This window comes from Diadema setosum, chromosome 18 (assembly GCF_964275005.1).
Source record: "Diadema setosum chromosome 18, eeDiaSeto1, whole genome shotgun sequence".
In the NCBI taxonomy this organism is placed as follows: domain Eukaryota; kingdom Metazoa; phylum Echinodermata; class Echinoidea; order Diadematoida; family Diadematidae; genus Diadema; species Diadema setosum.
The window spans coordinates 33,465,042-33,479,807 of NC_092702.1; the positions used below are offsets into that span (position 1 = coordinate 33,465,042).

Sequence of the window (14,766 nt, forward strand, 5' to 3'; positions counted from 1 at the left end):
ATGGGACCATGATGGAAATCATCTTGTGTCAGTTGACCTGTGGTGCCTAATGGAAAGGCAAGTTAAAAGATTGAAGTGTTTGAATCAGCAGGGTCATCTCGGTGTCAACAGGTTTTATTCTGAAGGTTTCACAAGGTTTCATTGTAGCAGTTTGATACGGTTCCACGTTTCCGGTTTTGGATATCCGCTTCTTCATAATATATACACACACACTCAAACACATTTTTTGTTGTCGTTAATTAGTATTTTGGGCAGGCATTTAGTTGTGTTAAGTTGAGTTCTCTGAGCATATTTTTTTTTTTTTTTTTTTTGGTCCGGCTATTTCTATTACTGCCATCATTTATTGTATTAATATATCGACTGTAAGTCCTTTTGTGTACACTTTTCTATTGCTACTGAAATATAAATTTTGATGAATCATATTAATTTGTCGACTGTAAGTCACCTTTTTATTTCTACAATGATTTCATACTCATGTTGTACAAGTTTTAATGTGTATTTATCGCTGTTGTTGTTTTTTTATATGAATTTTATATGTATGTCAAGTGGACCCCTTTGAAAATCAGCTGTGCTGGGTGCTGGAAATAAATAAATAAATAAATAAATGAATAAATAAATAAATAAATAAATAAATAAATAAATAAATAAATATTGAAACATGTTATGCTGTTTATAAACTTCGAGATGGTTACCATGTTCTTGTGCCTTTTATAACAAGGTTTTGAACTTCTTCTTCTTCCAAGATACTCCTCGACGTTCCTTCTGGAACCAAACGGAGAGGAAAGGGGGAGTGCGCGATATTGCTCTGTCAGTCCTGAACAATAAAGAAACTTGAAACTTGAAATTGCATGAACGTGAAAACTGCTTGAAATTACTAAACTCCCTGTGAACAGGGAGGTGGAAGAGGAGTGGTATCCGGATGTTGTCGCTAGTTGGTTTGAAAGGCTATATGCTAAACCGAGACTACGTACAGCCTATGATTCCTCGCAAAAAAAAAAAAACCTACAAAAACAAACAATTAACTTCAAACGTATAGCAACACTAGGATACTACTGTGCAATCCGCTCGACGGGTGTGGAGAGGAACAGGCTATATAAGTTGAATAGTTTTGCCTATCATCAATCAGTGAAAAAGGTAATATGTTATAGTTTAACCAACCTATTCTTATGAGAAAAAAGCAACAACAAGGAACCTTATCGATAACAAAACAGAGTGTTCCAAGTTTAGGCGCCTACAGGCAAAAAGATCAGTCAGTGCAAATGCAAATATTAGGACAGAATTAAGTTTTCTTTTATCAAAAGGGAGGGGGGGGGGGAAGAAACACTTCATCGGATTGACAAATTGCACAACATCGACGTCGATGTAGGGCAATTTGTCAATCAGTTGCAATAAGAACAACTCGACGGAAGAGTTTCATGAATTTGAGGGAAATTATTGTTCGATGCGTCTTGTCCCGTAATGAACTTGTAAGTCACACTGTAAATCTACAACTTCTATTACACTTGAGAAATATATTTTATGTGATAGTATACATCCTATTGCTTTGTGGACTAGTTTATGCTTCGGAGTATATTTTCCTTGTAAATTATATAGAGCAATGATCATTTACCCGAACTTGACTGGACAAGTCCAGTGAGCAAACAGTCGGCAAGCTGTCCTCTGAATGTCGTTAATTCTCTGGTGCCATTTTTGTGTATTCCCTTACTATCTCGGCTCTTGCTTGCTTGAATTTAAAGGTTAGTACTGTGGTCTAATTTTAGCGAGGAGCTGATATTGACATTCAGAATGTACATCCCTGTAAAAGATACACTTTTAATACGCCCCCTCAATTTATTTATTTTTTTTTTTTATACCAATGGTTATAGCTGGAGGTCTCTTCTATCATGACACCGAAAGTCAGAAAATATATTTCATGTTTGGTGAACACTGCCCACTTTTGTAAAGGACATGAAAAGTAGGATGTGCAGAAATTGCCGCCATGAGTGGACACCCATTGTCCATTTCTCAATAAAACCCATACACCAACACACGCGACTTTATTATACATGCTAGCCATTCCCACACACATTAATCCGAACAACACCAAACGGCGCAACATGGGCACACAGTATTGCAAACATTCGGATACACTGCAATTGTACTTACTAGTATTACAGATCTGTCCACCACCTCTTAACCCACTAACTTCTATCAAATTAATGATGATATGGAATCATGCAAATACAGACACAACACAATAAATCTCGATTTCCTAATGATGAATTTACAAATTAGATTTTAATTTAAATACGAAAAATGATAAAGCCCCCAAAATATCATCATAATTTTCGCACATTGTACACATGACTATATACAAACCAATATATCATTATTGACTGACTTTATCATTGCACTCCTCTTAACGATGTCAGAAATGACAATGTAATATTAAGAAGCCCACTCTGCGTTTTCACGACTCCGTGATTGATAACAGCATCTTAAAAAAAAACAACAACAACAACAAAGATCTCAATGACAATACTTCGGTCATTTTGCTGTAAGATTGATATTTTGGAGAAATCTTAGCTATGATGTTTCCAATTTTTTGTACTCTTCTTAATGAACACGTGATAAATACGTATACCTACAGTAATTAGTTAGATAATAGATCAACAATAACGATATTTTACTGGTCCCATCAAAATATAATTAAGTAAAGTGCTCAGAGGGATCCTGGATCAAGTAAATGATGACTGATTGTCGCTATACCATAGGGAAGTATGTGATTATTTATATATTCAGCCAAATTGACGAAGTTTCTCAAAACTTTAAAGAATAATTTATGAAGAAATAATACATTCATCACAATTAGTGCCTAGAGGTTTAAGGTTTATTTTCTGTCTGACTTCAATAGTTTCACTATAGCACGAGTGATGAATTCAACTTCACACTGCTGTAAGATTTAAAGTTTTATAACTAACATTTCGGTAGACAGTCCGGCTTGAACTTTCATACCGGGGATGTACATAATAATAGTAAATGTTTATATACAAACACACTCTTTCAAGCTCTTTTCTTTTGTTAACCCTTTTGTTATTTCATGTGGTCATAAAATTATAATTCGTTGTTGTTGTTGTTTTTGTTGTTGTTTTGTTGTTGCTGCTGTTGTTATTTAGAGACCCAGAGCCACATAATATAGAATTGAGTATTCTTTAGTTGTTAAATCATCAAGACTGTCCGAAGTGTCTATAGTGATCTAAACAGCGTGTTATGGTAAATTATTCTAGGAATTAGCAGGCATCAGTAAACAGTTAAGGTGCCAAATTTAAATGACATCCCCATTTTGTTATTCTATCTTATCAGCTACTCGGCACCTCGTTTGTTTGCCCACCCCCCCCCCCACCTTCATCATCAATCTATGCCTTTGTACAATTTGTGCTAAACAACAACAAAACGGACGGAAACGTGAAGATAGGGAGATGTGATACTATTTCCCCCAGCAAAATATAAACAAGACACAATGGATCCGCGACGATCAATGAATTGCTGTACAAAATCAGGGTAAAATATAGGCTTTGTGTCGCGAAAATCAGGTTCGAAAAATCTTCAAACTTTTGTCATCGGCAGTAACAGGTTGATTATTGTTGCTCAGAAGTGTTCTTAAAGTTGTACATATTATTTTTTCGCATGACATTATATTTTACAACAATGATATAGTTTTACATCTCCCTTGTCTCTCTCGCTCTTTCACACAGATGCACATACACAAACGCTTACACCTAATCTGTTCGGTTACAACAGTCTCTGTCATTCACGCGCAAACAAAGGATAGATGCGTGGTGACAAAGATTTAATTTGTCGCTTTCATTAGGTATACGATAATTTCAAATGAGCAAAATGGTCTAAATGTTTTGAACACATCAATATAGTACATAATAAATGCTTCCAATTTACATTTTCGGTTATGAATAAACATCATCATGATCATCGTCAAGAATCAACCCAACAGAAATCTTCCAACTTGCAACACATCAGAGTACAGGAGGACACCAATTCAAAATCCAGAAGCAACACATGAGAGTTGACGCCAGGACGTTCAGTCAAAGGGTAATTCAAAACTGGAACAATCCCCCCAGCAGCAGTTCGTGCAACGTCAATTAACAGCTTCAAAATATCATACATGTACATGTATATCTTTCTTTCATTCTGCCGCTTGAAACTCGCTCTTGACGCTCGTCACCCAAATCTTCAATTCTGTCGGCTCTTCCCCGGTGATGCTCTTGAAATCTCCCGTCTCGGCGATGTCGGCCTCTGGGGCGCCCTCGTCGATGAGCTGCATGACTTCCACGACGCCGGCAGCCTGCCAGTCGTCCATGCCAGCACTGATGAGGGACTGCTTGCTCGACTCGTATGGCACGCGCTCGTACTCGATCTTGCGTTCCAACACCTCTCCGAGTATATCAACGAGTTCGCCGTAAGAATGACGAGGGCCGACCAGGTTGTAGGTCTTTTCTAAAGGAATATAGTGGCCCAAACAAATGAAAAAAATGAATGAGAGAAAGAGATGGCAGGATGAACAGGTACGAGAGAAGGATAGAGTGTACATGAAGATAACTCCTATACCTTATCTAATCCTCTTATCAAACTAAACCTAAAACTCTATCACAACCCTAACCCTAAGTCCTTGGAGAAAATGAGACCGGACCAATTGTTGCAAGAGCAAATGTGTCACATCGACATGCCTAATGTTGTCTGTTTCCCTCAAGTTATTTTAAACAATTGCCTGTTTAATTCACTTTTCTCGTTAATGATCAAAATCGTGGCAAATCGAGTAAAATTTAGATATCGACCTTTGCGGCTTGCCGTTTTACGAAGGTAAGTATTCAGTACTACACTCATTGATATACAGTAGTATTCGTAGGGGGAAACACTTCCCCCGTATTTACCAGCGTGTTTCTCAAACGACGACAAGATCGCGGAGGTAGCCTTTCCAACGTCGTCGACCAGGACGGGGCAGTGCGACTTCTGCGGATCGACCGGACAGCAGATCTTGGATTGGTTGACGATGCCGTCCTTGAAGCCCAAGTAGCTGTCTACGAAGAGAGGAAGTCGGACGACGGTGCAAGGAATACCGGATTCCTTGACCTTGGACTCGATCTCCTGATGGAGAGAAATACATGTAAGATTGAAAGCGAGCTCAACACTTTGTACTAATATTCTTGCAGTCACCCCCGCAGGACATAACGACCAACCCCACAGGAATATCACTATGGCAACGACAAGATAAACAAAGGTCTTATGAATTATGACGATGCATAAAAGGCTTAACAAAGTTGTAAACTGAAAAAAATGTGGTTTTGCTGGGCTGTGTGAACACAAGATCACAAGATAGTTCCAGGGAGACCTCCTAAATAGCAGGGATATTTCACTTTTGTTTGATGATTAATCTCATTATTTTCTCGCTTTGGTTAAAGAGTGATAATTATTTTTCACTCCTCTTTCCTAATATGTTCACAAATTATACAGATGGGAGAGGATTGGTATCGTAGCTTTCAACGGCAGCAATAATTATTAATCAGGTGTTGATGATGTGGAGCTATTGGTTTCCATTTCAGAAGAATATAAAGAATAAGTTTTTACTTTCATAACTATGGTATTTCTTTTCATACAAACAGACAGTTTGAGGCCTATTTGTACAGATACAGAGGAGAAATAAGGAAACATAAAGAAACATTACTGTATTTCTTATGACTCGAAGCGTCAGAGAGTTGTCTCTACCAAGCGCTCGACGAAGGGCGATGGGCCTGTATTTTGTTTGTACAAAGGTAAAGACTTAATTACTCAACAATAAAGCAATGACAAAAACAAGGCTTTGAAAAGCCCGGAAAGAGTTTTAATTTAGAGAATCTGCAATAATATCAACTTACTCCACACTGTTTTCCGAAAACGATGTCGAGACCAGCCGACGTCGAGGATGCGAGGACGACGTGCTTCACTCCCGCGTCCTTACAAGCTTCCAAGGCGCCCTCGATGACATCGACTCGGTCTTCACTTGGGGCCAGGGTTATGAATGCAACACTAACGCCTATTATGTACAAATTGTGAAGAAAGCATTGGTGTCACCATGACGTGAATCTTATTATTTTCAGCTGTTATAATTCTTCCTTTTCTGTTTTCTGAACTTCTTCCTTTCTCTAAAAAATTCAGTAGTTTCTAAAAGAAGCAAACTGAATATAAACACGATCACTGATAAAAGGCCGCAAAAACTGTTTTTCTCGCACTACTATTAAGTACCCTTCACTGCACCAAGCTTTTACACGTAAACGGTAAGATATTCAGGTGCGAGTTTCTTCACTTTGTCTCCCTCCCCCTTTCATTTAAGGTAAGATATTGTTGAAGTGTCCTTATTGACAAGCTATTCTACAATGTAAAAACATCGGTGTTAGATTTAACACCATGGGTGTTAAATCTAACACCGATCAAACTTCAATAGAGGACCACACCCACAGGTGTAGAAAATTGTGACGGTGTTAAAAAGTGTTCACCTGGCACTTCGTGGTGTTAATTTGACACTGTGGCTGGTGATATTTTTGACACTGCGCTAGAGTTAATTCAATAATGACACCCCATGGTGTTGATTTGATATTGCTGGTGTTAATTTCAATGGTATAACACCCGTCCAGCTTCAATAGGGGACCACACCAACTGCTGGTACTGTGGTGTAAATATACATGTATTTACAGATTTTTTCAAAAATCAAGTACTTTATCGGAAAATTCTTTATCGTCTTGTTGAAGTTCAAAATTAACAAGAAGTGCAGTAACTAAGAAACTATTCAAAAAACAATTTTAAATGTTGAAATGACACCCGGAGGTGTTAATCTAACACCATGAATGAGCACCGAAAATTTAACACCAGCTCGGTGTTTCATATTTAACACCGGACTTTTTGCAGTGTACGAATGATAAATATAACGCTGTTGACGGCTATTGATACTGATAACAGTTGTCACAGAGACTCGACGATGATTATCTTTTATTAAGCACTATTTAGCTCAGCTTTGTAGTAAGAAGAGGGTGCAGCTAATTATACACTGTATAGTGGTAGTGTGCGTGTATGACCGCAGACATAAGTTAGTCAACTCATGATCACACGACGTGGGCAACTTCATAAACAAAGTCACTGCGAACAGACGAATGATAGTCATTGGGGCAGTCAGCGAATAGTCAAACTCGCGTAGTAAGTCAAATCTAAAAAGTCCCCGGAAAAAAAAAGAAACCCCACAAAAACATCAAACAAACATGTTACGTGAATTTCGACTTACACAATAGAAATGTATTATGATTAGCACGTGTTAATACCTATCCGTGTAAAAAGTTTTCTTCCACTCGATCAGTCGTATTTTTGACTTTTCGAGTCGACTTAAGCAAAGTAAGGATAACTTACTGTAAATGCAGACAGGAACGTGATGGGTCCAGCTAAAAACTATAGGGGATTTCATGAGCTAGAAGGGAACGGGTTAGTAAGCTCCCACACTCAGAATGGATTGACGTGAAAGTGATTTGAATAAGCAATTAGTACATCTATCATTTTTTCTTTAGAAAAGAACCCCAAATAAGCAACGATACGCACTCTTAAACCATCAATGTCGTTCTTGTGTAGAATTAATCAATGACAAACATGATTTTCTACTGCGTCAAATCTATCTGAAAAACATCGGTTCCGATGAAAGGAGAACAGTAAAAATTTGCTGTCGGATGTTGTTTCCTCTTAAGCTTCATACATAATCATTATCACTATTCCACGGATTGGTTTAGGGAAGTGTTGACTGAACAAAGTGTTTACTCTCCGTCGCAGAAAACAATTCCGGTTAAACATGAGCGTCAGAAAAGAAAAGAGAAACTACATAAAGTTTACCTTTGAGTGCGGTGCCGAGACTAGCTTTATCGGTCATGGTAATCGTCATCAAGGTGACTCCCGGAAGCTCTCCGAGCGGCGCAACCTTTTCCTTGTCGATTTCCTTCGCTCCTCCCCGTATGCTGAACGTGTCCCCGCATTTTCCGGAAAGGGCGCGAACTGTGGCCGAGCCGACCGACTCCGCGCAGTCCAAAACGCAGACGACCACCTTTTTCTGCTCCCCATCACCATCCCCCGAACTACCTTGCTCGTCATCGGCAGGAGCCGTCGCATTTTTCCCTCCACAATTTCCCATGATTCCGAATTGAGTGTACTTTGTTCACTCCTATTTAACTCTAGTGATGATGACTTAACTACACTTCAACTGTTGACATTCTGCGCCCCTTCCCCTACTTTTTGCTGTTGTGAAATTACCTGGCGTATTATCAACTCACTGGCAACGCACTCTTCTGTTGGTTCATGAAATCAAGTTTGTCGCATCTGCACATTTCATTTGCGCATTATTATGATTGACACAATACACGACTATAGGCAGATGAACTGTTATGAGTTTGTTTGTTGTGGTTTCGAATGAAGTCATTGAACACACCGTTGAAAGAAACTTACGCCGTGCTTGCACTTACTGAACTATTACAGCGATTGATGTTTTTAGAAACATCAAATAAATAAAACCAGGACAAAATACAAAATGTGGAAAGCTATATAGTTCAACGTCAGGAAATCTGTGATGTAATTTCTCCAAAAAACCTAGAAAAAACCCATTCGACATCAAGGATGCTATAAGGAATGCGACGTATTTTACATATAACCATCTCATCATTGAGAAGCGAGCATCACAACGAGGAGAGATGGGTGTATAGGGAATAACAACCTGTCATCTACAAACGTATAACAGCAGAGAGAGGCGCAATAGTCTCCTCACCCTGCATGGACAGTATTTCGTGAGCATTGTAACTAAAAAACAGCGAGGCATAATTCGGCAATCGCTACTCGTGGTTGCTATGATGGGATTTTATATATGCCTTACGACTCCAGCGAGTTCCTGTTTTGGTTACCCTCCACGGTAACAATCTAAATACCTGTCAGGAATGGCCGCAAAATTCCCATTGCAGTTATTGTCGTTATGGAACACATTCAGGATAATATTGTGGCGCTGCCTAGCAACCTTTGAAAACCTGCGACGAGACGAATGAACACTACGAAAAAAAAAAATTGTCTGTCTACTCCTGATAGAGTCGAATGTTGTCGTTCACAAGTTCGCCATGAGAAATAAAAACTCTTAAACTCCATATGCTTTTAGCAGATGTAATTGTTACGCGGATCATCGAGCAGCAGCTCCACATAATCATCATGGTATTAAGGTCAAACCATGACCGCCATTCTTCAATAAATTATAATTATCACGTTTCGCCAGTTACAGTGTAAACACATTCAGCAGACTTCATGCTACACTTCCACCTCCTATAACCAGGTGTGTTCATACCCCCATTTTGTTAAAAAAGCGCTGTCACTGCATAGGTTTTGCCATTCTAGGATTTCTCTCTCTTTTTTGTACTAACTCGCATTGTAATCTAAAGTTCACTTCACACCCAAGAGCCACCCCAATGAGTCATGCTCCGTTGGTTCCTCTGTTTTTATCCGTCTTGTTTCTTTCCACCTGCCTGATGATCGCACACTCAAAAACGTGCCGCGGAGCGCTCAATAACACCTTAATGTATTTCAAAGAGCTCAATCAACCGACATGTGATTTTCTCAGAACAATCGTAAAAAAAATTATACTGATAATTTACGGAGTGCCTCGGCTCAAGATTCTATAAAATAGTGGACGAACAAATAACATGAATGAATTAGATATCCCAATTATATCATACTGACAGATCACAGTTGAAGCTGAGACATTCTACACTGCAAAATGTCCGGTGTTAAATATGAAACACCGAGCTGGTGTTAAATTTCCGATGCCGAAGTGGCGTTAGATTAACACCTCCGGGTGTCACTTCAAAATATACAATTGTTTTTTTTTTTCTTGTCTTCTTGTTGATTTTGAACTTCAACAAGACGATCAAGAACTTTCCGATAATTGATTTTTTAAAGAAAAACAAGTGTGAACACATTTACATCACAGTGACACTAGTTGGTGTGGTCTCCTGTTGACACTGGGCGGGTGTTATACCATTGACACTGACACCAGAAATATCAAATCAACACCATGCGGTGTCATTGTTGAATTAACACCAGCGCAGTGCCAAAAATATCACCAACTACGGTTTCAAATTAACACCACAAAGTGCCAGGTGAACACTTTCAACACCATCGCAACATACTTTCTACACCTGCATGGGCGGGGCCCTATATTGACACTTAATTGGTGTTAGATTTACGGCCATGGTGTTAGATCTAACACCGATGTTTATGCAGTGTATAGTGGGTCAAGCTGCATGAGTGCCCTTCAAAGGCGGAAACCAGCGCTACACAAGAAGCTATCATCATCACCATCATGATGTACACATGAATATACATATAAATAGAATATCTTTGAACATACTTAAGGTAGACGTAGGGTCAGATACATAACTCACATGCATGCATACACGCATTCACATACATACATATATACACACATACATACATACATACATACATACATACATACATACATACATACATACATACACATAGCCTACATTTATGAAAAGAAATCACATAATTATTATTATACATACCATGAAATACATACGTGCATTTTTCAAAATACGATATCATTCAATACAGATCAGTATACTAGTAATCGACTTTGTTACAATAATGCATTCTCTTATATCTGCTTCCCAAGCTTGGTATAGCGTTATACTGGTTGACTATCATAGTCGTTTCGTGATAAATCGTTCGGGAATATACTTGACATATTCGACACTACTCCCTCTTCCTTCTCCAGGATTTTTCAACTTTTCCCTGCTTCCTCATCTCCCTCCTTTCTGGTTCGTCTTCCACCCTCCTCCCCCCCCCCCCCCCGACTTCCGCGTGCACCGATTCTCGCTCTGTTCTTCCTTTCAACTGTCCTGTCTCCTATATTCTCCCATCTAGAGGGCCGCACCGATGCCCCTCGATCTAGTTGCCTTCTTTGCACTCTCCGTATGCCACTTCCCTCTTTCACTCTACTCCTTCCTTTCTAGGGTCTTCTTTAAGCAAGCAACGGTCCTTTCAAGGACTGCATACACGCGGTGTTCCCGCGTAAACCTCTCTTCCTCATATACATCACTATGCAAACTTTCAAACAACACATATTATTTAATAGTCATTGAGCAGTTGTGATTTGGTGGTTGATGAGATGACGACACGTCTGATGTAGTTTCCTTGAGACAACCCTCCTCACACAGAGGACAAAGACCTCTGAACTACGGTGTACTCTGTAAAAGTGGAAAATTTCGCGGTGTTGAAATTTTCGCGCATTTCGCGCAACTCGAAACTAGCGCGAAAATAAAAGCACGCGAATATATTTGCTTGCCATATGTTCCAGTAGTTGATGTCTCGATTCCGCGGAATTACAAACACGCGAAACTCTTCTAACCCCGCTGAGCGTGAAAAATTAGTCGCGCGAAAATATCCACTTTTATACAGCATATTGATTATATTGCAGGAGATATTTGGCATGAACTAGCCGACATGCAAACACTTATGACGCTTATTGACAGAGATATTTTTAGCAAGGCTTTGTATACTCAATCTTGGATGTGTTCATCAAGAAGTAGTACATGTGAGTGTAGTAGAAGTAGTAGCAGTAACGGTATAGTAGTAGTAGTATAGTAGTAGTAGTCATAGTCGTAATAGTAATGGTAGCAGTGCCAGGTAGTAGAAGTGGCAGTAGTAGAAGTAGCAGTATAATAGTACCTATGAATAGCAGTAGTATAGTAGTGGTAGTAGTAGCAGCAGCAGCAGCAGTAGTAGTAGTAGTAATAGGATAGTACATGTAGTAGTAGTAGTAGTAGTAGTAGTAGTAGTAGTAGTAGTAATAGCAATAGCAATAGTAGTAGCAGTAGTATATAGTAATAGTAGTAGTAGTAGCAATAGTAATAGTGGTAGAAGTAGTATATAGTAGCAGCAGGGGAAGAGATATTAATGTAAAGTCAAATACAACATGTGCCATTGAATTTGCACAAGTGGAATATGTAATAACTATGGAATAATAAAAAAAAAAGAAAAAGAATTTGTTATACATTTACACGACAGTTGAGTGCTGAAGAGAACTAATTGTCTCGAAATACTGCTATCGGCATCCATAAAGTCTTTTGTCACATTCACAACCTGACTATTTTTTCCACGATACATTGTACGATATCAAAACAAGATTCTGCTCAAACATTATGGTGACTCTATCAAAAGATATCTCCTTGTGCTGACTGCGCCGTGAGGTGGATATCAAATGGTTGAAAACACAAACAGCACTCTGGCACAAAAAAAAAAAAAGAACAACAAAAATAGTTGTAAACATTATGCCGTCACTATCAATCAGTAGCGGATCCCGAGGGGGGCGCACCGGGCGCGAGCCCCCTCTTTATTTTTTGTTGAAACAAAAGAAATGAAAAGAAAAAATGTGGGGGGTGGGGCGTACGTCCCCTTTCTGAATTTTGTAAAGGCGCCTTCCCTTTACAGAATTCCTGGATCCACCCCTGACAAGATACATATGAAATTGTCATTTCCCCTTTAAATCATTCATGAAATCCGGTATCTTGTTTACTCCAACACAGCTGTCTCTTTGGAAAATGAAGAAGAAAATGCTGACCACTCACATATTTCAACTTTTCACAAGCATTTATCTATCATTGCCAACAGCAGTTTTGTGACTTCATTTTTCCAAACAATATCAGAAACACTTGTGGAACATAGGACCCTGCTGCTCAGATATTTAAATCTGAAAATATTATTCAAGGTGTCTTTAAAGTGAGAAGTAGACCACACTTTTCTGTGCATCATATGCATTGTAAGCATACACACTTCATCGACCATCCTACTTACCAAACATAGGCCTAATATAAACATGTATGTCTCTCTCTCTCTGTTGCTATCATAATGGCAGTAAATAAAGAGGGTGTACACATGATTTATTATAATCTTGAAAAGAATTTATTGATCCCAATAACCAGTCCCAAAATACTCTTGCAGAAAAGAATTTAAAATAATGGTAAAGAATATATACACTTTTGCACATAAACTGTCTTCAGAAGGCAATATAATGCAATATCATCACTATACACTAACTGAGCTATCAAGATGTCTAGAAACAAGATAAATTACAATAAGCAGGACTGCCGTAAGACAAAATAGACATTGTGCAAATTTTCCTCATCCCACACACACTAAATATCATTTTGATTGTGACCTAATGATATTTTTGGTCAACATGTAATTGCATGTTTCCCCATGTGATAAAGCTATCAAGTAATGCCACATAAGATTCCTAGTGTGTGTAGCTGTTTCAATTACATGTGTATCATACTACATACATGCCATCAAATATGCAAACCCACCTGGAGCATACATTTCATTCCTTTGTTTCCCTCAATTTCAATTTAAACAAATAGTGTATTTCTTTAAATGTGGGATTGCCAACATGAAATGCAGGATTCCTTCTACATTACATAAATATGGACTTGCAAATCCACTTTTCTCTTCCCAACAAACAATAATACAAATGTATAATCCCTCTAGAGAGTATCAATAAATATTGCAAAAGTTGTTTTAAGATGGTCAAATGCACGGTTGAGCACTTAATTATCACTGGTACCGGACTAGTGGCAGATCCAGGAGGGGGCACACTGGGCGTGTGCTCCTCTTTATTTTTTGTTAAAACAAAAGAAATAAAAAGAAAAAAAAATTGGGGGGGGGGGGGGGGCGTGTGTGCCCCCTTTAATTTTGTACAGGCGCCCCCTTTACAGAACTCCTGGATCCACCCCTGCAGATCTATAATCAATCACACCTGTAGGTGATAGAGGCACTCTTTCGCTTGCTTCACTCATAATGTTGAAAAGTTTCTTTTTCCAAGCAATCAGCACAGTGGATAAGGCAGGCAAAATCTCTAGGATATCCCCCAATCAAGACCGAATAACTGCACAATGTCTTCCAAGAATGCCCAACACAAACCTCTCATATGACATCACAGAGGAGAAAAGGTTGAAAACATGCAAAGAGTAACAGTTGCATAGGTAGTGAACCCAGTAAGCTCTCACTGGTGATGTTGACTACAACTAACGGTGTCCAAAATTTCAGAAAGAGGCTAAAAATACAAGAGTTTCAGCCATGAATTGCCTTGCTAACTTTGTATATCAAAAGTACCTTGAAAGGGGTAGGAACATATCTGCTTGACATAATGAACCTGACAGAACATTCTGCTGACTTCACAGAAAAGAAAGCAGAATATGCCACAATACTACTTCAATCAAAACTTAATAGAGTGTATCACTAGACTTTTGAGACAAAACAGAAAGTTGCTTTCCACGTCAGTATTCTACAGAGACATGTCATTATCTCCTGCAATAATTGCTCCAGTCTTTTTTTTTCTCCAAGGCCTTCTGGTTAGGGTTTGGGTTGTGGCAGGGTTTTATGTTTAGTTTGATTTGAGGATTAGGATTAGGATTAGGATTAGGGTTATGTTTGTGGGTAGAATTTATGTTCGGCTTAGTGTGCAGATATTTCATGGGAGCAATTGCCACAGGTGCAAATGTCACGGAACATAATCTACTCATGTTCATCTTCAATTTAGTAACATGTAAATAGTCAATGCTTTTATGAAAACAAAAGAATTTGTTACATGAATACACATATTTCTGGATGCAATTACAGAAAACAGAATCAAGGGAAAGTATACATCACTAG

General features: G+C 38.7%; 1 protein-coding gene across 1 annotated transcript; it reads right to left on the minus strand.

The window, feature by feature from the left end:
- Positions 1-4,180: 4,180 nt before the first annotated feature.
- LOC140241470 (NAD(P)H azoreductase-like) lies at positions 4,181-8,191 on the minus strand. Its single transcript, XM_072321198.1, has 4 exons — positions 7,897-8,191; positions 5,907-6,064; positions 4,926-5,139; positions 4,181-4,491 (listed from the first exon to the last, which is right to left on the minus strand). Exons 1-4 carry the CDS (start codon positions 8,189-8,191, stop codon positions 4,181-4,183), a joined length of 978 nt encoding a protein of 325 aa, XP_072177299.1.
- Positions 8,192-14,766: the final 6,575 nt, after the last annotated feature.

Coding starts and splice junctions, on each gene's coding strand:
- LOC140241470 (XM_072321198.1), bottom strand. CDS start 8,191: ATGGGAAATTGTGGAGGGAAAAATGCGACGGCTCCTGCCGATGACGAG. Junction 5,140..5,906: donor TTTTCGGAAAACAGTGTGGA/GTAAGTTGATAT, acceptor TCTCTCCATCAG/GAGATCGAGTCCAAGGTCAA. Junction 4,492..4,925: donor GTCGTTTGAGAAACACGCTG/GTAAATACGGGG, acceptor ATATTCCTTTAG/AAAAGACCTACAACCTGGTC.